The sequence below is a fragment of the Monodon monoceros genome, unplaced genomic scaffold (genome assembly GCF_005190385.1).
Source record: "Monodon monoceros isolate NGI ecotype Baffin Bay Population unplaced genomic scaffold, NGI_Narwhal_1 Super_Scaffold_18, whole genome shotgun sequence".
Lineage (NCBI taxonomy): Eukaryota > Metazoa > Chordata > Mammalia > Artiodactyla > Monodontidae > Monodon > Monodon monoceros.
In genome coordinates this window covers 39,117,762-39,142,167 of record NW_021703774.1, presented here as the reverse complement: position 1 = coordinate 39,142,167, position 24,406 = coordinate 39,117,762, and the positions used below count along the sequence as shown (strand labels likewise).

The 24,406-nt window shown below is 44.0% G+C and overlaps 2 protein-coding genes across 2 annotated transcripts in view; one reads left to right on the top strand and one right to left on the bottom strand.

The window, feature by feature from the left end:
• PACC1 (proton activated chloride channel 1) overlaps positions 1 to 11,158 on the top strand; it is a 39,709-nt gene extending 28,551 nt beyond the window's left edge. The window contains exons 5-8 of the mRNA XM_029231042.1: positions 4,584 to 4,726; positions 5,966 to 6,110; positions 8,639 to 8,746; positions 10,417 to 11,158. Coding sequence (XP_029086875.1) covers positions 4,584 to 4,726; positions 5,966 to 6,110; positions 8,639 to 8,746; positions 10,417 to 10,578 — 558 coding nt within the window. The 3' untranslated portion in view covers positions 10,579 to 11,158. The remainder of the gene's footprint in view (positions 1 to 4,583; positions 4,727 to 5,965; positions 6,111 to 8,638; positions 8,747 to 10,416) is intronic.
• Positions 11,159 to 13,256: 2,098 nt separating this feature from the next.
• The window catches only part of PPP2R5A (protein phosphatase 2 regulatory subunit B'alpha), a 93,906-nt gene continuing 82,756 nt past the window's right edge, over positions 13,257 to 24,406 (bottom strand). The window contains exons 7-13 of the mRNA XM_029231041.1: positions 24,185 to 24,293; positions 23,066 to 23,119; positions 17,926 to 17,976; positions 17,518 to 17,637; positions 17,302 to 17,429; positions 16,271 to 16,372; positions 13,257 to 14,462 (exon numbers count right to left, since the gene is read on the bottom strand). Coding sequence (XP_029086874.1) covers positions 14,330 to 14,462; positions 16,271 to 16,372; positions 17,302 to 17,429; positions 17,518 to 17,637; positions 17,926 to 17,976; positions 23,066 to 23,119; positions 24,185 to 24,293 — 697 coding nt within the window. The 3' untranslated portion in view covers positions 13,257 to 14,329. The remainder of the gene's footprint in view (positions 14,463 to 16,270; positions 16,373 to 17,301; positions 17,430 to 17,517; positions 17,638 to 17,925; positions 17,977 to 23,065; positions 23,120 to 24,184; positions 24,294 to 24,406) is intronic.

Genomic DNA, 24,406 nt, shown 5'->3' with positions numbered 1-24,406 from the left:
TGCCGTCACCCACGGCTTCGCTCAGCCGGGGAGTGGACGGCGGTGGGGAACAGCGTCTGCACAGGGTTCTGGAGGCAGGGAAGGAATTTTGTATATATTTACATCTTCTCCTTTTCATCCCATATCCTTGTTTCCAAAGGATTGAACAGGGCTGAGTAAGTTTTCCAGCTCAAAGAGAGGAAGGAAAGGTTTTCTAGGCAGAGGAACTCTGCACCAAGGCATAAAGGGAGGAGACAGCATGTTTGTTTGTGCCTCTGAGCAAAATTCCACAGGTGGGTGTTTTCTGGAGGGCCAGGTGCCCCCAGAAGGGCGGTGGGCGGTGAAGTTGTGGACAGAAGTACCGGCCAAATGAGGAAAGCATGTGTATCTGCTGTGGAGAAGGACCTGCTCCTTTGGGTGATAAGGAGCTACAGGTGGGCCTTGAGACGAAAGAATCCCACTAAGACTTTTTTGTTAATATTTGTTCTAGACCTCCTCCTAAAATCCTGCTGAAATGATTCCCACTCCTGCAAAAAATAGAATAAAATATCGATAACAGCCCTGCAAACCAAGGACGGGTATCATCTGAGGACCAGAAATTTTGAGGAACTGGTGTAAAATATAAATAGCACACTTGGTCAGATTGATGGAGCAGAATCAGAGAAAACCCATGCCCTAAAACAGATGCCGGAGAGGACTGCTGTAGAGGTGAAAGCTTTCCTTCCAACTGCTGGCTCTGTGTCAGCACATTAAAGAGCAGGGCTGCTGTAGGGCAGGCAGGTCAGGATAATAATTACAGGACCGCCTGCCAGGCTTTTAGCCCTCCCGGGGCTCGCAGAGCTACTGGGGACAGTGTTTGCTCCGGGGAAAAGGCTCTGGGCCCATTCTCTACCTAAGCTAAGGGGAGGTTCCCTGCTTGGGCATTGGGCCAGCAGAGAGAAACAGAGCAGAACTTGAGATTGGATGTCCACAATGGAAGGAGAGAGCCATCAGAAAGGAATCTTTTCCCAGAAGAGAAGTACGCAGAGCGCCTGGCCTGCTGGCCTTCTCTGCTTGCTGCCTCTGAGGGTCCTCACCGTCAGCCCCAGGCAAGGGCGAGCCTGGGAGAGGGCCTGTTAGGAAGAAACCCACAGCCCAGACCTGTACTAGTCAGCCTAACCCTTCACTCAGAAAGAAGAATGGAGAATTAAGGGCCACTAGACTTTTACACGAAACCAACCACATAAAAGGATGGAGAGGAAAAAACAGAAAGGACTCCAGGGAAACGGAAGCTAATTTAAATGAAAAGGAAAAGAACTTTTAAAAATTTTAATGGAGAGCTAGATAATACAGTACAAACGCTGTCTGTCTGGATTCCCCGCTCTCTCCGTTCCCTGTGTACCGACTGGATGCCCGTGCATGCTTAGATGGCACTGCAGGTACAGGCTTTCCGGCCGTCTTTCCTCTCGGCTCCCCATTGAGTAGTATGCTAACTAGGAGTCCTGTGTCCCAAACCTGTTCATGCCAGTTGTATCTGTTATAATAGTTACATAGTTTAAGTATTATAGAAAACCATAAAGTAAGGGCACAAAATGGGAGTCATTTCCATGCAAACTTAAGTTGACTGAAGTTACCTGTCTCCAGCCCTCGGTGATGGGCAGTCTTCACCACTGGGGCTCCTTGCCATTCACAGCCGCAAACTAGAGAGAGCTAACCTGCTCCCTGGGTACCAGGTCCCCTCCCTACACAGTGCAGAGCCACGAAGGAGGAGCAGAGGGGCTCAGTGGAGTTCCTGAGGGAAAGGGAAGAGCGGGAAGCATAGCCGCCCCCGAAGCCTGATGGAGCCCCTTGGGCGGGACCTGTGAGGTGTCCTGCCTCGGCCCCCGGGAGGAAGGCAGAGGTGGGTGGCAGGGCCTGCACCTTGGCAGAGACTCCTGCGTCCTGGATTGCCCTGGCCTTGTCCACTGGGAGAGCCTGCCTTGGCTGTGATCCTCTGGGCCCGTCCTCTGGAGTGGACACTAGAAAACAGGCCCTCCCTGGGCCCCGCGGCTTTGGGCTGTATAGGTTGGGAGGCTGAACAGTCCTTATCCTTCTGCTGCCCGCAGCCCCTTTGTTTGCAGTGAGATGTTTGCAGAAACGTGGCTGTTTACATCCTGTTGAGTCCACGTGAAAGCATCCCAGCCAAGGGGCTCATCTGGTCCTGCTTCATCAATCTTCAGATTCTCATTTATTTTCTAGTCTCTACCTCTTGTACCCTCAAACCTCGTTAGTTTTTACCGAATGCCTTGCTCTGGCGCAGTTAGGGTCACCGCCTTTCCAGCCTGTAGGACCCATGTCTGTTTCCTCACCACCTGCCATATTCCCGGTGTCCAAATGTGAAGTTGATGCCTTATCTTCAGGCGGTTGTTCCCTCAGCACTCCAGTTCTGGAAAACAGCTTATGTTGGTCAGAGTACAGGCCAAGCTCCTGTACAAAAGCAAACACTCCAGACAAACACAGCGGCTGAGATAAGAGAGGGCTGTTTCCTTCTTGGGGGACGTCTGTGTGTGCTGCCTCGCAGGATGGCCAGTGAGGGCTTCTGTCTGTCACTCTGCCATCCCCGGGCGCCGTCTCGGTCCTCGGGGTCAGTGCTGACCCACCAGCACGTGCGTGTGCACTGCCCGATCTCGGGAAGGTGAGCAGTGGAGGGCGGGCAGTTCCCCGCTAAGGGCCTGGCGTGGGATTGTGTGAGTCACTTTTGTGCTCATTCCAGGAACTTCGTCCCATGGCCACATCTGAGGCCAGAAATGCACCTCCAGTGGGTGACTATATCCTGCTAAAATCTGCAGCTGGTTCTGCAGGAGGAAGTGGATAATGGAAACGGGACAGTTAGGGTTCTCTGCTGCCCCTTAACCGGTCACGGAAAGGTTGAAGATAAACAGATGGGCAGAGACCTCTTGGGAAAATGCAGCCATAACCGGAAGAAGTGGAGTGGCAGTTTTACTGTCAGTTAAAATGGAATTCCAGATGCAAGGGGTTAAAAGAGGGCTGTTGGACTTCCCTGGTGGCGCAGTGTTTGAGAGTCCGCCTTCCGATGCAGGGGACACGGGTTCGTGCCCCGGTCCGGGAAGATCCCACGTGCCGCGGAGTGGCTGGGCCTGTCAGCCGTGGCCGCTGAGCTTGTGCGTCCGGAGCCTGTGCTCCGCAACGGGAGGGGCCACGGCAGTGAGAGGCCCGCGTACCGCTAAAAAAAAAAACCAAAACAAAAAAAAAAGAGGGCTGTTTATGTGGACAAGAAGTTCAAACTCCACTTCTCCCCACTAAGACTTAACAGCCATAAATTTTTATGTGCAAAACAGCATACCCTTTGTATTCCTCAGGCAAAACCTGTTAGAAATAAAAAATACTATCACCTCAGAGTGTTACTAACACCTCTCTCAAATTCACAGTTCAAACAGACAGAAAGTAGTAAGGATAAGAAGTGAGAATTGAATTGGCACAATTAATAAACTTAGAGTAAGTGCATGTTGTAACACTGTACCTGTCAGAGTACTCTTTTCAAATCTCGGTAGAGTATTTATAAAAGTAGATGTAAAGATGTTTCTCCCCAGTTAATCTGTAAATCCAGTATCATTACAGTTAAAAGTCCCAGTTGAATTTTTTCATGGAACTTAACAAGCTGGTTTTAAAGTACATTTAGAAGAGTATGTGGGGACTTCCCTGGTGGCGCAGTGGTCAAGAATCTGCCTGCCAACGCAGGGGCACGGGCTCGAGCCCTGGTCCAGGAAGATCCCACATGATGCAGAGCAACTAAGCCCGTGAGCCACAGCTACTGAGCCTGCGCTCTAGAGCCGCGAGCCACAACTACTGAAGCCTGCACGCCTGGAGCCCATGCTCTGCAACAAGAGAAGCCACTGCAGTGAGAAGCCTGTGCACCACAATGAAGGGTAGCCCCTGCTCGCTGCAACTAGAGAAAGCCCGTGCGCAGCACAAAGACCCAATGCAGCCAAAAATAAAAATAAATTTATTTTAAAAAATAGAGCATGTATACGGAATAACCCTGCCAGGTTTGGGGATGGGGTGGGGAGTGATGTGGAGGGTACCTGCCCAGTCAGATACCAGAATGAGTAAACATTCAGGGGTCAAACCTGCGTCTGCCCACTGTTTGGGTAGTGAGAGTGAGATCCCTATTTCATACCATAGACGAAACTGAAAGGCAGGCATATTGTGTATCTAAATGTAAAGTTTTTTAAAAAGTGCTATCAAGAAATACAGGAGAATATTGATATAATTTTGGTTTCCCTTAGCAAGCAAAATCTAGAAGCTGTGAAGATTGACAAATTTCACTACATCACCTTTAGAGCTTCATATAATAAATGGCATTGGAACAGAGTTAATGGGAAAGTGACGAACTGGAAAAAAACAGTTGTACCTGTACCAGATGGAAGTTAGTACCCTTTCTAAATAAAGAGCTTCCCTAGCACTGCCAGGCAGTGAGGCTCGTGGCGGGAGGACAGGTTGCCGTCAGGCCTGTCCAGACGCTGTTCCTGGGTGTGGGGTAGGGTGAGGAGCCCTGTGTGCCCAAGGTGAGGTCAGGAGCACCCACGCGGCTCTCCCGGCTGAGACTCTGGCCTTTGTCTCCGCAGAAATCCGCCCTGATTGTGCAGGGGCCCCGGGAGGTGAAGAAGCGGGAGCTGGTCTTCCTCCAGTTCCGCCTGAACCAAAGCAGCGAGGACTTCAGCGCTATCGATTACCTCCTCTTCTCTTCTTTCCAGGAGTTCCTGAAAAGGTGGCCTTTAGAGCTCAGGGCGGGCTTGCTCGACACTCATTCTCTCATTCCGGCCGTGCCCATCCCTAGGCTGGGGCAGAGGGTGCAGGGAAGCAGGGCTGTGGATGAGCCACTGGCCTGGAGGAGGGCCTCTCCACAAGGTCAGGCGAGCCCGGTGTAGAGGGTTCCAAAACGCAGCGCTGGTTGAGTCCTGGAGGGAGGTTGGTGGGGCCCACGGCTCCTGGCTGGGGCTGCTGAGGACGGGGTTTTGTGAGCCCCCTGGAGGGCAGCTCCTCCCCTGGGCCTGGCTTCCCATGGTGTCCTGGAACTGGATCCAGCCCTGCTTGAGGGCTCAGTGCCTGTTTGCCACGCGTTTCTAACAGGAGGATGAAATTTCCTGTTCGTGGGTGGTGCCACCTCGGGGGCCCAGAGTGCTCGTGTCGTGGGCCATGGGAGTGCTTTCGGCATGGGCCTGAGTGAGGGTGACTCAGTCCCTCCAGGTCCTGCGTGGCCCTGGGGCTCCATTTCAAGGAAGCCGGGCGGCAGCTAGGGCAGAGAAGAGGCCGCTCCGCCAGCTGACGAGGCCGTGAGCTGCCACCGCCGTTCACGCCCCAGCGCCCCAATCCTGCCCATCTTGGAGCTTGGGGCCTCCTCTTCGGCACCTTCTGCCACCTAGAGTTCCCTCTCGCTTCCCTGCTTGGAGCTGGCCGTGTCCCCTGCCTGCCCAGCCCCTTTCTGCTCCTCTTGTGTGGGTCCTCAGTACCGCCATGCGGTTGCCACCTGCCTGTGCGCATTATGATCCTGCCACGTCTGCACCATCCTGAGTGGGTGTTGTGGTGTCCTGCCTGGCTGAGAGCTCCCTGGGGAAGCCTCTTCCCTTCTCTGGGCCTTCAGGGAGGCTGAGGGCCAATGAGGGCACCCCAGGGCTGCTGAAACCCAGATTTCTCCGAGGCGCTGGGGGCGTGTCTGCAGAGCTCGGCCGGCTGCTCCGGGAGCAGATGCTGGGGGTGGGTGGGTGGGAGTGGGCAGGGCTTCTCCTGCCGGGAGCCTCAGCGACCGTGCTCGTGCCTTGAGGCAGCTGACAGCTCCCCCTCCGTCTGGAAGCCAAAAAGCAGGCCTTTGAGGAAGGGGGGAGTGGGCAGTGGGAGCATCCTGGTGGTACCAGCAGAGAAACCGGCTTGACGTAGGGGCTGGAGTTTGAGCCTGGCCACGTTCGAATCCCGCCTGATTAACGTGGACCTTTCTTCTCTGCCCTCCAAGCCCAGACAGGGTAGGCTTCATGCAGGCCTGCGAGAGCGCCTATTCCAGCTGGAAGTTCTCGGGTGGCTTCCGCACCTGGGTCAAGATGTCCCTGGTGAAGACCGAGGAGGAGGACGGGCGGGAGGCGGTGGAGTTCCGGCAGGAGGTAGGTGGCGCTGGGCTCGCTTCGCATGGCCACTGACTCCACCCTTGAGTGCGGGGTGGAGGGAAGCTTCGCAGAGGTGACCGGTGCACAGGGTCTTTGGGGTGAGGAGGCCTTCGCCAGGATGAGAGTGGAGCCGGTGCCCGGGAGTCTGCGTGTTCTTCTGCAGGCAGGGCACACCCCAGGCCCTTTCCCTTTGTCGCTGCAGCCCTCACAGTGCACACGGCGGAGCGTTTTACAGAGTGGCGGCTCATGCGGCTCAATCTGATGCCTGTTTTTAGTTCTGCTCTACTCCCCGGCCGCGCTCTGAGAGGCTGGCGGCTGCATAAAAAAGTTGACTGTTGGCAGGGCAGAGACTGGATATGGTAGCCTCTGGAGTGTGGGGTGCATGGTGATCCATTGGGACACAGGAGGAAAATACTAGCTTTCTTTTTGTATTAATTTTTTAAAATTAATTATTTTTGGCTGCATCGGGTCTTCGTTGCTGGGTGCAGGTTTTCTCTAGTTGTTGCGAGCGGGGGCTACTCTTCGTTGCGGTGCGCGGGCTTCTCATTGCGGTGGCTTCTCTTGTTGCGGAGCACGGGCTCTAGGCGCGCGGGCTTCAGTAGTTGAGGCACGCAGGCTTCAGTAGTTGTGGCTAGAGGGCTCTAGAGCACAGGCTCAGTAGTTGTGGCGCACGGGCTTAGTTGCTTTGCGGCATGTGGGATCATCCTGGACCAGGGCTCGAACCTGTGTCCCCTGAGTTGGCAGGCAGATTCTTAACCACTGTGCCACCAGGGAAGCCCCTCTTTTTGTATTAACTTTTAAAACCTCATCCTTTCTCTATTTTTGAATGTTTTAAAATGCATGTAACATTAGAACGATAATAGTAATGTTATGTCCCTTCTAAGAAAGTTATAAATATGTTGGCACGTGCTCAGAATTCTTACTAATGGGAAGCGTGATCAAAAAGCTTTCAGCCCCCTGACCTGGGGCCAGGAGATAGGCCGTGATCCTGGGGGCAGCTGGAGAGGATGTTGGAAGAAGGCGTAGCACCGGGGGTGGAGGGATGGAGGGACGGGACATTTTGGTTGCCTCAGCAGGGCTGGTAGGCAGTCACCACCCAAAGCAAGGCCGCGCCCCTGCCTGTGGGGCTTCCACCTCTGCAGGGGTGCTGCCATCCTGCCAGCATCCCTGCCCAGGGCCTGGCCATCCCGCGTGTCGGTGGCTGGGTGCCTGCAGAGGCAGCGAGGAGACAGCTCTGTTTTCACATCCCCTCCTCCTCCTTGGAGGTTTTCCATTTGGGCTGGACTCTGAGGGGCAGCTTTAGGAAGGGGCTGGCTTGGAGAAGGACCCTCTCCAACCGACAGGGTGGATGGAAGCCGGGCTCTCGTCCGGGTCTGCCCCTCCCCACGCCGCGCTCCTAGGACGATTCCAGGTTGGAGGCCTTTGGGAACAGCTTGAAGCCATTTTTCTTCAGAGGGACAGGGCTTTTTTCCTGCCTTAGGCAACGACCCCCTGGCAGTAGGTCCTTATTCGTATTTTGTAAGATAACTGTCATCTCCCGGACTTTTACGCCACACTTTTCTCCAAGAACTCCAAGTTCTTTCTCATCCGGCCCCCAAATCAGCGGAGAAAGGGAGACTCAGTGTGTTCACCTTACAGTTAGGTCTCCCCAGGCTACCCCGGCTCTCCTGGTAGCTCTAGCTGTGATCTGAAACCGGCGGGCCAGACCCCCGTGAGCCTGTGCACTGTAGAATGTTTGTGTGCCTCTCAGGGTCATCTGCATTGGAAGTCTTTGGTGGGGGATGTGAACTCTTTTGAACAAGAATTTAAAAAAAAATTTATAATGTTTTTCTATCATGTTTTAAAGTTTAAAATGCTTTTCCTGTGTGTTGTTTCATGAGAGCCTCTCTACAACTCAGTAGACAAAAAATGTCCCCCAAATGGCATTTTGTCCCCCCATTTTATGAGAGCAAAGCAGAGGCTCAGACCAGAGGATGGCCCAGCCAGACTCTGGAACCCGTCTGCTCTCCATTTCACCTCACAGCCCCTGTAGAAGCTGTAAGCAGGCCTCACCAAGCACGCCTGCTCACCGTGTGTTTCCAGGGAGTGCTCAAGCTGGGCAGAACTGCGAGGCTGTACTTGGTCCCTGCAGACTGGAAGGGTTGAAATACTCAGCTCTTCAGGTCAAGTATTTTGACGTTTGGAATTTTTATGGCTTTTAGTTGTGAGTCTTACACAGTACTTTGAAAATGGTTTAATCGGGTATAGATACCTAGCGACAGATTTCAGTGACAATCCAAAACACCTATTGTGCACCCCAGATCCTGTCCGTTTCCTCAAAGAATGATGGAAACCAACGTAAAGCCTTGGCTCTGGGACCAGTCTCGGGATATCGTGTAGAGGAGGTTTTTGGCTCTCTCCCTCCAAAAGATGGTGCGAGGAGAGCCGAGGTCTCAGCTTCGCTAACTGCCCCCTCCTTCCCTGTGGCCCTGGCCAGGAAGGGACGCAGAAGCGGAGTAACCCTGTTTTCTCTCCTCTCTACCTAGACCAGCGTGGTTAACTACATTGACCAGAGGCCAGCGGCCGAAAAAAGTGCTCAGTTGTTTTTTGTGGTCTTTGAATGGAAAGATCCTTTCATCCAGAAAGTCCAAGATGTGAGTATTATCTCCGATCTTGAGAGGGAACTTCCCACCCCAAGGCATTTTGGTGCATCCTTGCGGGCCGTCCTCATCTTCTGTCGTAGCGCAGATTTCTGTGTCTTTTGTATTTATGACATTCATGTTCTATATCATTTGCGTTTAATTGATCTCATCTTTAACCCTGGACTGTCGTCGCTGTGAATGTGAGGGCTTCGTCTTTGTTCGCCGTTTATCTGGTGTCCAGCGTGGTGCTTAGTCCAGCGTAGCCACTGAGTAGTGAGAGTGAATGAACTAAGTAGAAAGCATTAAGCTAAGAATCTAGATTACTGCTGTCGGAAGCCATTCTTCTTTATTGGTTCTCTGTAGGATGAGAGTCATTTTTTATTTGTCGTAAATCAGAGCAGAAAGGTACTAATCAGAAATTAAGAGAGCATCAGTTAATGCCAGATCCCAGACTCACCGTCTCAGAATGGGAGGGGTGATGGGACGGCTTTGCCAAAAGAACATTCGTGAGACGCCATTTACCAGAGCCCGTCCCAGATCTGATACTGTTTGTTGTTTAGATCATCACAAGTTGTCCTGATGTGCTCGTGGGTTGGGGGAAGACATTTCAAACCTGAGGCTCAAACAGGCAGGGTCTTTGTGATGTGGATGTGCCCCATGATCCCGTCACCGCTGTTAGTCGTGGCCTGGCTGGGCCGTGTACACGTAGGCACGTGCAGACTCCCTGAATCAAGACTCCACGTGGAAGAATGAGCGCCTTCAGCTCCACACGTAAAATGTGTGATCCAACGTTTTTTAACCTACTGAGTTCAGTATGAAGTCCTATTATGGGCCAAGTAAAGCCCTGAGCTCGAGGCCAACTGACTTGCATCGTCCCTCAGCTTCACAACTGTCCTAAATGGTGGTGGTGGCGGCGGTGGTGTAACTTTCCTAAGCGAGCCTGAGGGCACCCTGCTGAACTGGGCCTTAAAGAAGTGCTGTGTGTTCATCAAGCGGGGAACTCAGACAAGCCATGACCTCGGCCTGAAGGAGTGGCACAGTCAGTGAGAAAACAATCTGGGCTGTAAAGGAAGTAATTCCAGACAGTAAGGACCTGCCAGAGGGGTTTGTGGGATAAATCTCTCTGCTCAAGTCGAGAGGGTTTTGGCTCAGTGGTCAGAGGAAGCTGTGAGGGGCCTGGAAGGATTAGTAACTCGAGGTGGGAGGAAAGCGTCCTGGGCAGGGCAAATTGGAGGGGCCCATCTGCAGGCAGGAGTCCATGAGGTGAGTGGAGGACAGGCAGTCGCTGGACTGGATGGGAGGGGAGGTGAGAGTCACTGTGAGATGGGAAGCAAACAGGAACTGACTGTACAGATGGGGTGTATAGTTGGGAGGAGATTTGTCTCAAAGCAAGGTCAGTCACATTGTGGGTTAAGCCAGAAATTGAAAGCTCAGAACTGAGTACCTTATTTGTGCAGAGCTTTTTGAAAAATTTTTTTTTTCTTTCAGGATCAATTTATTATAGGGAGGGATTAGTATTTTTCTCCTCAAACTGAGCTATGGACAAAGTATGGAGTTATGGCAGTTTTAGAAACCAGTTGTTTTTCTTGTTGCCTCAATAATTGGAGGGGCTCTTTGACAATAACACTGAAAATCAAAAATGGAAGCCAACAGAGAAACTTTTGTTTGTTTCTGTTTTGCAGATAATCACCGCCAATCCTTGGAACACGATCGCTCTTCTCTGTGGGGCCTTCTTGGCATTATTTAAAGCTGCAGAATTTGCCAAACTGAGTGTGAAGTGGATGATCAAAATTAGGAAGAGGTACCTTAAAAAAAGAGGTCAGGTAACGAACCACATAAGCTGAAGTCGCTTGCGTTGTTCGTAGGACTGCCCGAGTTCATGGAAGTTCTCATCACTTCTGCTTTGGTAAACCTAGCTGCCAGCAATCCTGTCCTCACTTGAAGAAACGAGCCTTGCTGGGGGCCTGCCTGTCACACTGCAGCTTCTAACTGGTCCTCAGAGAGACTGTCTAGAGCCCAATGGAACAGATCCAATGGATGACCTTAACCATTATTTAAATATTTAAATTATTAATGAACATTTTTTGACATATGACATGAATAGGGTGTGTGGAAGATGGAATTAGATACAATCCAGTTTCCTGAAGGTTTTTGGAAGCTGCCTTCTTTCTCGGTTTGGTGTATAGTTAAGGTCTAATGGAATGATTAGGGCTCTGACCTTAGGTTTTTTTCTTGAGATTCTTTTAAATGGACAGGAGAGTGTGATTTTCTTCTCCCCCACCAGTGACTTCTTTAGGTGTGGAGGTCGTGCTGTGGAACCGGTGTACCGTGTGTGAGAAATGCAAAACCCCTCACGTCTCTGGTGCCATCTGCCAGCCCCTGACACGCTTTCTTGTTTAATATTAAATGAGACTTTTTTTTAAAGCTACTAGAAAAACTAGTAATTAGATCTCTTGGGGACTGACTAGCCACCTACCTGTCCGGCTAGAATGTTGGTTGATGCAGGTATGAGTTCGGACTGATTAACATACAAAAACACTGGGACACGTGTACATAGTAGATGCCTACTCAGTGTATTTTGATGATTTCATTAATAGGTGAATAAAAGTTAGGTTAATACAAAAGGAATCAGTGTGCCAGTATGCATATCTGCTAAATCAATAGGCACCAGTACGCTTTCATTCCGTGACCTCCAAATAAAAGGGAGTGTGAGCCTGGACTTCCACGATGGACGGGTCTGGACTCCCGAGGTACATCATGACCACGTCCAGGGAAGGGCAAGGTGGGCAGGCGATAGATGGCAGGTGGTCAGGAAGTGACAATAAAGCCCCATGAATAAGCTGTGTTAGCTCTTCCTGTCCTACAAACCCCCCACCCATCTGAGAAAGGGGCCCTCAGTATGACCCTCAGAGCTTTCAGCTCAGCCTGTGACAGAGATGAGTAACCTCTGGGTATTTTTCACACGGTAGCCATTGGCTGATTTAAGGTTATGAAGATTATTTCCAGAGTTTTTAATTATTTACATGCCCTTTGCCTCCAAAGAGGACTTGGTAGCATTTCTTCAATTTTGTAACCCGGTTTTAGATAATTCAAAGAGAACAACTCAAGTGTATGAGTGGGGCAATTTTAATCTCATATCTAGTTAGCAGCAAGAAACTGTGGTTTTTGGTTGAATTATTAAAAGTGAACTTGTGTAAGGAAATATTCCCTGCTATTTTTCTATGGCACAGAAGCAGGTACAAGCTTTAGCCTAGGTCCTGTCTATAAAATCTTACTGTAAGGCAAATGCAAAGCCAGGCATTAAAGCTTACGTTAACAGCACTGAAAAACAGGTATGTGTATTTTTAAATTCTCTCTAAAGATGACACACCACTTTAATATTAAATAGCTAACAAAATTTGCTCCAATGAACATATTAAAACTGTACTTCCTGTACTGTAGAAAGTTGAGAGACCTCTTGAACGTGCTTTCGAGTAAGTAGCTAATTAATTAGGAAGTGGGCATTTCTAGCTCTCTCTTCCACAACAGCTATTAGCTGCAGCCTGCCAGTATCTACTCTGGCTGCTCTTCAGTGAAAGAAATGTATGCCTAGACCATCCACAAAATAGACATTTAGACCCAACCGTCTCTTCTGGGGAGGCTGGGGCCTGCCTTTTGCTGTGTTCTGTAGCAGGGTCACCCTTTCCTTCTCCGTGTGCTGCCCCCAGTTGTCAGTAATCCCGGCCGGCCTTAGGTGAGTGTACAGCATCTGGCAAGAGCACTGGGCCTGGACGGCTGAGGTGGCGGCCATTTGAGAGCATCGTAAGATAGGAGCCACGTCCCGAAAGGAAGAGGAGTTTCTCCTGGTCTCACGGCGAGCAGAACGAGGTGCTTTCACAGTGACCTAGGAATAGTGTGCTAGAGTTGTTTTTCATGGATGTGAAAGAGTAGAAGCAGATACCAGTAGTTGAAAACTCTGTAACAATCTCCCTGCCCCCATAAAAAACAGTGCTATTATTACTTATTATAGATTTTGAGATTTATCCTCCTAGGTCTATTTCATTTTATTATTTTACTTTGGCCGCAGCGCACGGCATGTGGATCTTAGTTCCCTGACCAGGGATCGAACCCGGGCCCTTGGCAGTGAAAGCATGGAGTCCTAACCACTGGACCACCAGGGAAAGCCCATGGGTCTATTTCAATTAAAACTATGTACATATGTACACACATTTAAGGTAAGTTAAACCCATCCTCCAAACATAAAGGGACATGAAGGAAGATGGAAGGATATCCTAGAACTTAGAATTTTATGTGAAAATTCTATACAACAGATATACTTTGGTAAATGGCTAGAACGCTCGACTCTGGCACACAGTCTTCCTATTCTTTAACTGGTGTACAACCTGCAATTTGCCTTAAAATTTTCTCTATATACACGTATGTATGTACGTACGTACGTATGTATATATGTATGAATGAAGGGGGGCAGGCTTCTTCCGAGCGCCTAACCTTAGTGCTGGAAAAAAGCAAAGTCGACGTAAGGCAAAATACAAACATAGATTTATTAAATGCTGCTCAATCCCCCAATAAAGATCTTTCATTACAAAACAGTTTTCCACACAACTGCAAGTTAAGAGATTGGAATGGTACTCTGATAACAAAATGTGAGAAAATACTTGACCAAGTAGAAACATATACGACTTCTCTATAGTCAGCTTTTTCAGAACCCTACAGAGGAAGCCTACTGCATTTCCTTTACACAAAGCCAGGCAGTGACAGTGAGCGCTCTGCATCACCACACCGTGGGACTCAAAGCCTCCATCCCTGCATCAGGAGGTACTGGAGAAGGGCAGGTTGTGAGGACTGGAAAGGCCCTGCCTTCAGCCTTTGGGAGGAAGAGGAGGAATGAACTGAGAGGCAGGCTGTGTTCATGGCGCTGCCCCCACTAATCTGTGCTCAGCGCTCTGGGGAGCTGCAGATGAAGGGGGATGTCCGTAAGGATCGATCTGAAGAATTTGGTTTACGTTCCCAGCTTTTATTTATAATTTGTGCTTTAGAAAGCCTGGAAATTTAAGGTTTTGCTCAAATTCCAGAGTACAGTAATACCTCTGTGAAGGAAGGCTTAGGGCAAGTAATTCCCTCCGTCATATTTCTGGGAGAGATGAAGGGAAGGATAAGAATTAAACCTTAGTTTTACTTTAGGAAAGTCTTTGTCCTGGGATGTAACTAAGGTCTGCAGCAATGTGAAAGCACGTTATCAAAGGGAAAAATACACAGAGCATACTCTACTGTATCTATGTGCAACACAACCCAGACAGAATTCAAGTCATGATTCTTACCACTCCCGTAATGATTTCACTCATATCACAGATGATAAAGCTCATTCATTTCTGTGAAACTTCAGAAGAGGGACACAAATCAATGATTAGACAAAGGTTACAATATACTATGGCCATGATATAGCACAAAGCTATGTTCAGTCCATATATTTTTTTTCATTTACAGTTGCCAGAAAAAAAATTGGCCTTTTAATTATACTGATGAGGTTTCATAATTTTTACATATTTCAGAAAAGTGTACAAAACCACCTATCCAACAGAGGTGGAAGGCTTTTTTTTATTCATCAGTTGTATTGCTGAGAATACTGTGCATGTTGTAAGCACTGTTCTGCTTTTCTAGAGCTTTCTTCAGCTTTAGCTCCTCCAATTTTTTCCATAATTCTTCACGTTCCAATTCCTTCTTTTTCTCCCTGTAAATCAAGACTTTTGCAGTTAGAAACTTTTATTTCAGAGCTTGAAGAAACATGCTGTTTGGCAGTTGGCTGGAGAACAGACTGTCCACTCACATTTCACTTAAATCCCTCTGCTAAAGCATTTGAGACTTTATATTACCTAGAGCACCGCGTTACTCATCTTCATCTCCTGAGTGTAATACCATGTCCGTGTGGCTCCTGTACCGACTGAAAGCTATCGTTCGCCTTCCCTCCCTGCATTTTATCACCACCACCACCACCACGACTGTGGCATCTGTGCTTTATGGTTGGCAAAGTACTTAGTCACCCCTTGCAGTAAACTCCTTGCAGTGGGGTCTTGCCGACAGACTGAAGGGCTGGCCACGAGTCAGTCAGCCTGGAGCCGTTTCCAGGTGGAAGCCATATCCTTTTGGCTCCACGTCGCTAGCTGCCAACCAGTCTGTGTCTTACTATGTCTTGTCTCCTGCATGTCAGAAGGAGACTTTAAAGTTTGAATAACCTCTCTAAAAAAGCAAAACTCAAAATATGCTGCTTCAACTACTTAATTTCAGTTCTAAAGAGAACATTTCTGAATAACTTGGACTAAACTATTCTGAAGGGCTATATGAACGTGTGAAAAAACCATGGGCTTACCGTTCTGCAGCTACATATGTTTTAAGGGGACAAAAGTGCTGATTTACACAGCCAGTAAGATATAGTGATCGCTCTTGGTTATGTGAAATATGCATTTTTCAAATATAAGTTTCATATGATCCTAGTCATTTTTCCTTCTTCACATTGCTTCCTGGGACTCAAACTATGTACCTAATTTCTATTCCTGCCTGAAAGGTGCTATTTAAAAGAAATAATGCATTGAGTTAGTTATTGATGGACTAGGATGGCCTTGAAGAAGAGAGATCCTTTCTCTACTTGCCACCAGAAAACCAGGACTAGGAACTTACAGTCAAAATAGATCAGCTTTTCCAAACAGAATAGTTAATACACTTATTAGAAATAAATGGGCTCAGGTACAGCAGTTATTGAAACTGAAATAAATATATGAGAAGGAAGTGACTTTTAGATTATTTTGTAGTAATTTATGAAATTTTCAAAAAGAGGTAACCACTAAGCCAAGTTCCTAAATGCTAATGTGTGCGACCATTTATTCACTAAAATATATATTGCAAGGAACAAAATATCAGTAATAGTACTCAGCCACAGAAATATCCTTATGTGAGTTTCCCCTTCCCAAAAGGGAACTATACTGACTTTAAAACACCACTTTGTTAAAATGTGAAGCTTAAAAACTATCAAGTTATTGTGCAGGGAACAGACAAAGAATAAGCTCACTATGGAAGCCCATGTGGACAAAAGCAGTTCTCCTAAATGTGAAAATAATTATGTAAAATAGTATTTAAAATCCAGCATAAATTGTATTTCACGATGCAGATGTTATCATACTGATAAAGTCTAAGGCTCAGAATGAGATAAACAGAATTTATGATCCACATTAAAATCATAATCTAACCATCAGGAGTTTACCTGGAAATGACTTTAAAGTACTTATTAGAGACATTCAAATTGAAATGCTAAATGTAACTGGCTTTTTTCTTTTTTGAATTTTATTTATTTTATACAGCAGGTTCTTATTAATTATCTGTTTTATACATGTTAGTGTATATATGTCAATCCCAATCTCTCAATTCATCCTACTGCAGCAATTGGTTTCTTAAACATGATTTTAACTTAGAATACCTTATTGGACTGAATCACATTCAACTCATCTAAAATGTACAGAGCAGTCTATAAATAAAAATGTCAAATACCTTTGTCTTTCAGCTTTGTATGAACTAGTAAGATCATCGAAAAGCTTGCCGTTCATCTCCATGAGGGTTTTCAGCACATTGTACACCAGTGCTACAATGGTCCTAAAATGAAAACAAGCCAGTGCTGGGTTACTGATGCTACTAACAGATGGGAAATGTAACACTATCCTCTCTGAAATGGGTTAGATGCTAGCTGACTCAGTCAATCCATTTTAGAGCTGACAAACTGAAGTTCAAGAAGTTTAGTAATTTGCTCAAGGTCACACAGCCAGTGGTAGTAGAGATGGTCGGTCTGATTCCAAAACTCCTTCCATGATACAGTCCTTCCCACTGTATCATGCTTAGATTAAACCCTAAAAATGTTATGGTCAGCTTCCTGTCTGCTCTAGAGTCTACTGTCACAAACCCCGAGTAACAGCATTAAAAGAAATTTGAAAAAGATCCAATTACCGTAACTTGTAAGAAGAAAAGTAAAACACAGGATAAGGGTGTTAGAGTTTAGAATGTATGCAATCTAAACATCACTGATGTGACCTTGAGCACTGAAGCTTCCCCCTGGGCTAGGCCAGCTATGGGGTGAGACTGGATACTGGCAGCACACAGTCGCCTGTGCATGCTCTGCAGATGCTGGGTTGGTCTCCCCAGCAGGGTTTAACCACACACTGGTACAGAATGTCACACCAGACAGTCCCTGGATTTGCAATTCTAAGTTGAAATTAAGAACATACAGGAGTTCAGGGTTTCTGAGCAAGAGCCTCCCATTCTCCTTGCTTGGCCCTGCAATAAACCTTTCTCTGCTCAAAAAAAAAAAAAAAACAAAAAAACCAAACAACAAAAAAACCCAGAACATACAGACACACATACAACTTCATAAAACTCAGTGCAGAATAGAATAAAACTATGTGACGTTAACCTTGGGATCAATTCCAAATCTGTACAGGTTTCATAAGTATGAGTTATGAGATCAAATGACAAAGAGGTCAAAAAAACAAAAACACAAAAATAACACAATCAACATAAAAGACACTTACGGATTCCAGTGTTCTTTGGAGATTTTGTACAAACTGCCAAACATAATTGGCAGAATTTTATCAATATTCTCCTCAATCAAACTAAGAATATATTCATTGTTCCAGAAGTACAGCGCCCTTTCTGCAACCTAAGAAAAGACATTTAGAAATGTCAAAACTAAAAGAGAAAAGAAGTAATAGTATAAAATAAAAACGGCTTCACTGAAAACATCATACCTGAAAATGAGAACTGGATACACACTTGGATATCTGCTTAAAAAGGGGCTCTTCAATTTTTTTGAATTGTGTTGGTTCAATGACATCTAAGATTTCTTCAATTTCTCCTAAAAACATCACCTAGGTTAAAAAAATTTTCTTTTAAGAAACATGACAAATTACATGATGTTAATATAGAAAACACAAATGAGAAGGTTAACCTACAAATTAAACAGTGGATGAAAAAACTCTTGAGAGTATACGCAATTTACTATGATGTACAGATATTCTACCAAGTCTCTCTAATCCCCACAGAACATCTCCCGCTTGGTAGCAGTGATGATACACCCAGCCCAAAGAAGCATGGTTTATAGCCCTGAGATTGAGAAGTTCTAATAAAATGCACTGTTTTTGTTGAATGAAATGCACCTCTTTCTGACTGCATGTTTTTGGCCAAAATTTCAACAATCCTCTGATCACCTGCAAAAAAGGGAAAAGTTTATTTAGCATGAATTAAGCAAAGAAGCTGGTTAATCTCAGGAAATTTTAAATAATTGTGATAATATCAATATTCATTCTGAAGGAGAACAACAGTATTCAATAACTATGTATATCCCCTTACACTGCTCAGCTTTAGACTTCTACCAATTCAACAGATACTTATTGAGTGCCTTTGTACCAGATACTGTTCTAGGTGCCAGGAACACACTGATGAATAAAACAGAAGGAGGTCCCTGATTTTCATGAAGCAGGAAGACCAACATAAGTTAGCAATTAAACTTATAAATAAAATAATTTTAATAGTAGTAAGTGCTACTTTCTACTAAGAAAATAAAGTATGAGATAATGACTTGGTGGGGTGAGGAAGGGAGGTTATTTTAAGGAGAAATTAAGGAACAGATAATTCCTGTTATTTAAACCATTATGAAGCACCCAAAAAAGCCAGAAAGCTTCCCAATTTATTTCATGGCTGGCACAGTCTTGATAACCCAAATACAACAAAACAAGCGACTGTGAATTTAAGTAAACATAGTTGCAAAAATCTGTATTAAACCGAATGTAACAGTATATTAACAGAATGCTGCTACCTACCCAATAACTTATTCCAGAAATTCCAGGATGGTTCAACTCATTATAGTTATAGGTTAAAAGGGGGAAAAAAAAACTGTATGATCATCTCAAAAGATTTTGAACAGTTATTTGATTTTTTGATTATATATTCTGATAACAATTTAGTAAGATAGAACTAAGAATTTATCAGAAACCATCAGCAATCAACTTATATAATGGTCTCTTGGAAATTGGCAGTAAAACCATTTGGGCCTGGTGCTTTTGTGGAAATAAATCTCTGACAGCCTTTTAAGTAAATTTAGTTATTGGTCTTGTCTAGTAATGAACACTCATCCAAATTAAAACTGGGGAAGAACACTGTTTTAGAGCCAATCCAGTAAGATAAGAATCTGATGAATAATGTTGAAAAGGGATATCAGAATTATACTTATTTGTCTAAGTGTATGATAATTATATACCGCTTAAATATTAAAAGATGAAAAATTACTAGAATGAGTAGGAAAATTCAATATGTGGTCAGATAAAAGATAAGTACGTAAAAATCAATACCTTTTAAAACAAAGTATCAGTTACAATAATCAGAGAAAAATAATTAGAACAATAAGGTAGCATGGAAACTGACAGAGAAGATATATGACACAGAGGAATATCTAGACAGACTCAAGTATATATGAGGTTTTAATATATGACAAAGGTGGCATTTCAGTTCCTGGGAAACAGCTGAATTAGTCAATTAATTGGTGGTACTTGAACTGGTGGCTCACCAGTTAGAAAAAAAATGTAGCTCCTTTGGTAGGCAGACTCCTGAAATGATCTCCTATGATCCTTACTTCCTGAATTCACACTCTGGTGTAGTTGAGCCCTTCCCTGAAGTGTGGACTGGCCTACTGACTTGCCTCTAACCAACAGAATGTGGCAAAAGGGACAGAATGTCACTTCCATGAGAAATTTACAAAAGATTGTGACTTCCATCTCATGAGCAGACTCTCTAGGGCCTTCTTGTCTTGCAAGCTTTGATAAAGCAAGCTGCTATGTTGGAAAGGCCCAAGTACCAAGGAATTGAGGGTGGCTGCTGGCCAACAGCATCTGAGAACCAAATGCTAACAACAGTCACGTGAACTCAGAAGCAGATCCTTCCTCATCTGAGACTTTATATGCAACCCTATACCTGGCCAACACCTTGACTGCAGCCTTGTGAGAAACCCTGAGGCAGAGGACACAGCTAAGTCATGCCTGGATTCCTGATTCACAGAAACTATGCAATAATAAATGTTTGTTGTTTTAAGCCACGAAATTTTGTGATAATTTGTTATGCAGCAATAGAAAACGAAAACAATTCCTTACCCGTGTCACACAAAAATTTCAATTTCAAATGATGGAGTGGGTTGAATGGTGGCCCCCAAACAGATATGTTCATGTCCTAATCTCTGAAATCTATGAATGTGACTTATTTGGAAAATGGGTCTGTACAGATATAATTAAGGATCTCAAGATGAAAGCATCCTGGGTTATCTGGGTGGGCCCTAAATCCAATGACAAGTATCCTTGTAAGAGATAACACAGAGGAGAGACCGAAGAAGAGGCAGCAATGTGATATTGGAGCGATGCAGCCACAAGCCAAGAACACCTGGAGACACCAGAAACTGGAAGAGGCAAGGAACGGAATCTCCCCTAGAGCATCTGGAGGGAGTGCAGCCCTGCCGACACCTTGATTTTGGACTTCTGGCCTTCAGAACTGTGAGAGAATAAATTTCTGTTATTTTAAGCCACCAAGGTTGTGGTAATTCGTCATGGCAGCCCTAGGAAACTATTATAGATGGAATAAAGTTTTTACACGTAAAAACTAAATCCATAAAATAACTAGAATATGATACTAGAGAGTATTTTTATAATCTCAAAGGGTAGAAGGATTTTACTTAGCATGACATCAAGGCCAGAAGCCATAATGATGAATAGATTCCACTACATAAAAAATTTTTAGTTCTTTAAAAAGGCAAATATTAAAAACAGTATATTCAAAGTTAAAAGGAAAACTCCAAATGGGTAAAAAAATTTGCAAAATATAATAGGCAAAGGCTTAAAAGTAGGCAAAGGACACAGAAATATAAATGACTAATAACCATATAAAAGGATGGCTGTAATAATTTTTAAAAGCCAATTAAAATATTTCATACCTATTAGACTAGCAAAAATTTAAAACAATATTCAGCACTGGCTGATAAGGGAAAATAGGCACCTTCCCACACTGTACTCTTTGACCCAGCAATATGGTTTTAATTTCAGTAATTTGGTTTTATATTTTTTTGAATTTTTTATTTTATTTTTATACAGCAGGTTCTTATTAGTTATCCATTTTATACATATTAGTGTATACATGTCAATCCCAATCTCCCAAGTCATCCCACCCCCACCACCCCCACCACTTTCCCCCCTTAGTAATTTTTAAAAATTTTACATACAGTAAAATTTTTTCTTTTTTTGGTGTACAGTTCTCAGGGTTTTTTATACACACATAGATTTTTTTTTTTTTTTTGTAACCAACGTTACAGACAGGACACAGAATAATTCCAATACCCTAAAACATCCCCACACCCAGCAACATGCTTCTAACAATGAAAACTCCAATAACTCAAGTGTCCATGAATTGGGGATTGATTAAATATGTTATGATAATCCATATAATGGAATTTGATGTGACCAGTGAAAACATGAAGCAGATTAATACGGGAAGATATCCACATTATATTGACAAGTGAAAAAACCTAGTCAGCACTGTCCCACTGTTTATACATAAATATATGTACAGAAAAAAATTTATAGAAATATAGTCACCAATTTATATGGTTATCTTTAGGGGATCCGATTTTAAGGAACTTCCTCCACATTATGCTTTATGATTTTGTCTTGTGTGAACCAAATTAACACACTACTTTCATAAGTGGAAGTAACAATAAAGTCATTTCCATTTTGGAAAATAAAATAATTTCAATAGAAGATCTAGGGACATAAAGAATGTAATAAACTACCTAAAGCTCTGACTTATTTACAATTTGTAGGAAGCTTTGATATGAATGCCAGGCTCCTAGAAAATGAGTATTAGGGCTCAAACCCAAGTACTATGGCCTTAATTTTGGCGCTAGAATGGCCTATAGTAGAAATTACAAGATCTCTGTATCTACAGATCTTTATGAATTGAAAAATATTTTCCTTTGTCAACTTGAACATTTTACCTCCTCATGCTGCTCCTATTTCTATTAACCCAACTCATCTAAGCCAAATGTCCGGCCCTCATCTCTCTCCCTAACCTTTTACTCTATAAAAAGAAATCAGCTGTCTCCCCGATCCACTCCATATTAACTTAATTATATTTATATCTGTTTATTATTCACCAAGCATGAACCATGTTATGGGTTTTCTTTGTCTCAATTCTAATGAGAGTTATCATGGATTTGCATTAAGTTTTACTTCACTTTAGAGGTTTATGTGATTTCATGTAAATACTGGGCTTGTAATTCTCCTATTTGTCTTTAAAAACTGTTTTTAGCTGTTTCCAGAAAGAAGTGCAAGCCTAAAAAGTCTAAAACTCTAAACATCAGGGAGTGGAAAAATATCTTTCGTTCCTTTACACAGACAAAGCTCAAGTCAAAGGGAGAATACTAAGTACATAATTTTTTTCAAGTGCCCCTAGCCTCAGAAAACTCTAATATAAAGAAAATCATATAATTTAAATCCTTCAAACCCCTTGCTATTCTTCAAGAACTGTTAGTGTAAATATTTAGGATACCTAGAAAACACTCTCTCAAAATACTTACTTCACCAAGGTTAAAATGTTGTTTTCTATGTTTTTATCCTTTTCTGTTTTTCCCTGAACTTATCTTTTGTTTTTCTTAAATCTTCAATTTTCATGGTAACATTTTTATTCTCTCCTGAATCTTTGTATTATAGACAATTAGTAAGCAGCAGAATTCAAAGACTGAATTGCTATGTTGATTCATAAAGTAAACAATCTTTAATTCCTAGATTATATCTTAATCACCAAAGGCAAGGAAGTGTTTTCAATCCCTATCATGTGGTTTACCGTTAATAAGAGGGGAAATCCTATTTCTAAAGAAAACACAAAACTCAAGGGAATAGTTTTGGGACCCTTACAGTATGTTTTAATTTCAAAAGGTGAACGAAGATTAAAAAGACTATCACTGAAGGTACCATGTATATAAAATTTCACTGTAGTCATTTGATCCTGTCCTCACATATCTTAACTACTATATATTAACTTTAATCTACATTTAAGTTACTCAAGACATATATTATAACTCATGAGAGCTCCCCATCCCAATCTTGTTCTCTGAATACAGATTAACCTCACTTTCCTTCTTCTAAATGATTTTAGTTTAAAATATATTACTACTACTGTTTGGTACTCTATAAGGGAATAAAGAAAGCTAAAATAAAATGCTACAATGTAGACCAAAAACATAAAAATAAGTAAAACACTTACAGGTTCTGTTAGTGTTGTATCTTTCTCCAGGAACTGTACAACACAGTAGGCTAGCTAAAATACAAGGGACAGTTTATAAATATTACTGAATGAAATAACATTTAGTAATGCAGGATTTTTATATTTAGCTAACAAAACTACCTCATTTTGACTTTAGCTAACAAAACGACCTCATTTTGACAAACTTTATCGCAATATATAAAAATGAATATACTCATAATTGTGCAAGTAACTTCTACTTCAAAAAAGATGTCCTTGGGCTTCCCTGGTGGCGCAGTAGTTGAGAGTCCGCCTGCCGATGCAGGGGACGCGGGTTCGTGCCCCGGTCCGGGAAGATCCCACATGCCGCGGAGCGGCTGGGCCCGTGAGCCATGGCCTCTGAGCCTGCGCGTCCGGAGCTTGTGCTCCGCGACGGGAGAGGCCACAGCACTGAGAGGCCCGCGTACCGAAAAAGAAAAAAAAAAAAAAAAAAAGGATGTCCTTTTTTCAGTAGTAACTTCTGAATATTAAGTTAACTGAAATATTAAAGAAAATGTAGTTGGACATATCAATCTTTCGATATCATTTAGGTGGCAGACCAGTTCTTTGGGGAATTAAAAGCACTGCCTTTGTCTTACAAATCAGAAGTGTAACTATAGCACACTAAATTAATAGATACTTGCACAGATAAATAAAGTTGACTGAAATAAGACTAGAGCTAACATTTTAGTTTTTCAGCATGTTTCTAACATGTACGCCTATGCCGATATGATATTATTCTTTGAGTATTAATAGAGGAAACTAAAACCATTCTCTAACTAGGTCATTGAGGCTAGATGGAACATTCTGCAGATATGTGGGAATTATCAAAGTCACACAGTGAGTTAGGTCAGGGCCTGGACCAGAACAGAACTTGATCTTTCCTATATCTATACTTACAGTTCATTCAGCTTATTTAAGAACACTAAATATCATAATGCTTTAAAAATTATGATATAGTAAAAATTTGCTTTGGGCAACTTACAAAAGCAAATCGCTTAAATATACTTAAAATTGCCACCTCAATACTTCTCAGTTTCTCTGCCTTTATATCAGTCTTTCAAACAACATTCATTTCACCTGAAATCTCCTGCAACTTACCTGAGCATGAAACAAAGCTAATCCTTTTGCAGTATGCATAGGAATAAGAACCTTCATTAGAAATTGTTTATGTTCTGCTTTCAGTGGCAATGCAAAGCCATTGATAATACTGGAGGGAAAAAAAGGCAGGGGAAGGGTTACGTAGTTACTACTTTATTTCTAAAAGTTATTACATCCCCAAGTACCTAGGAACTGCTCTGCTTCAGTCCTGGTGTTGAATGA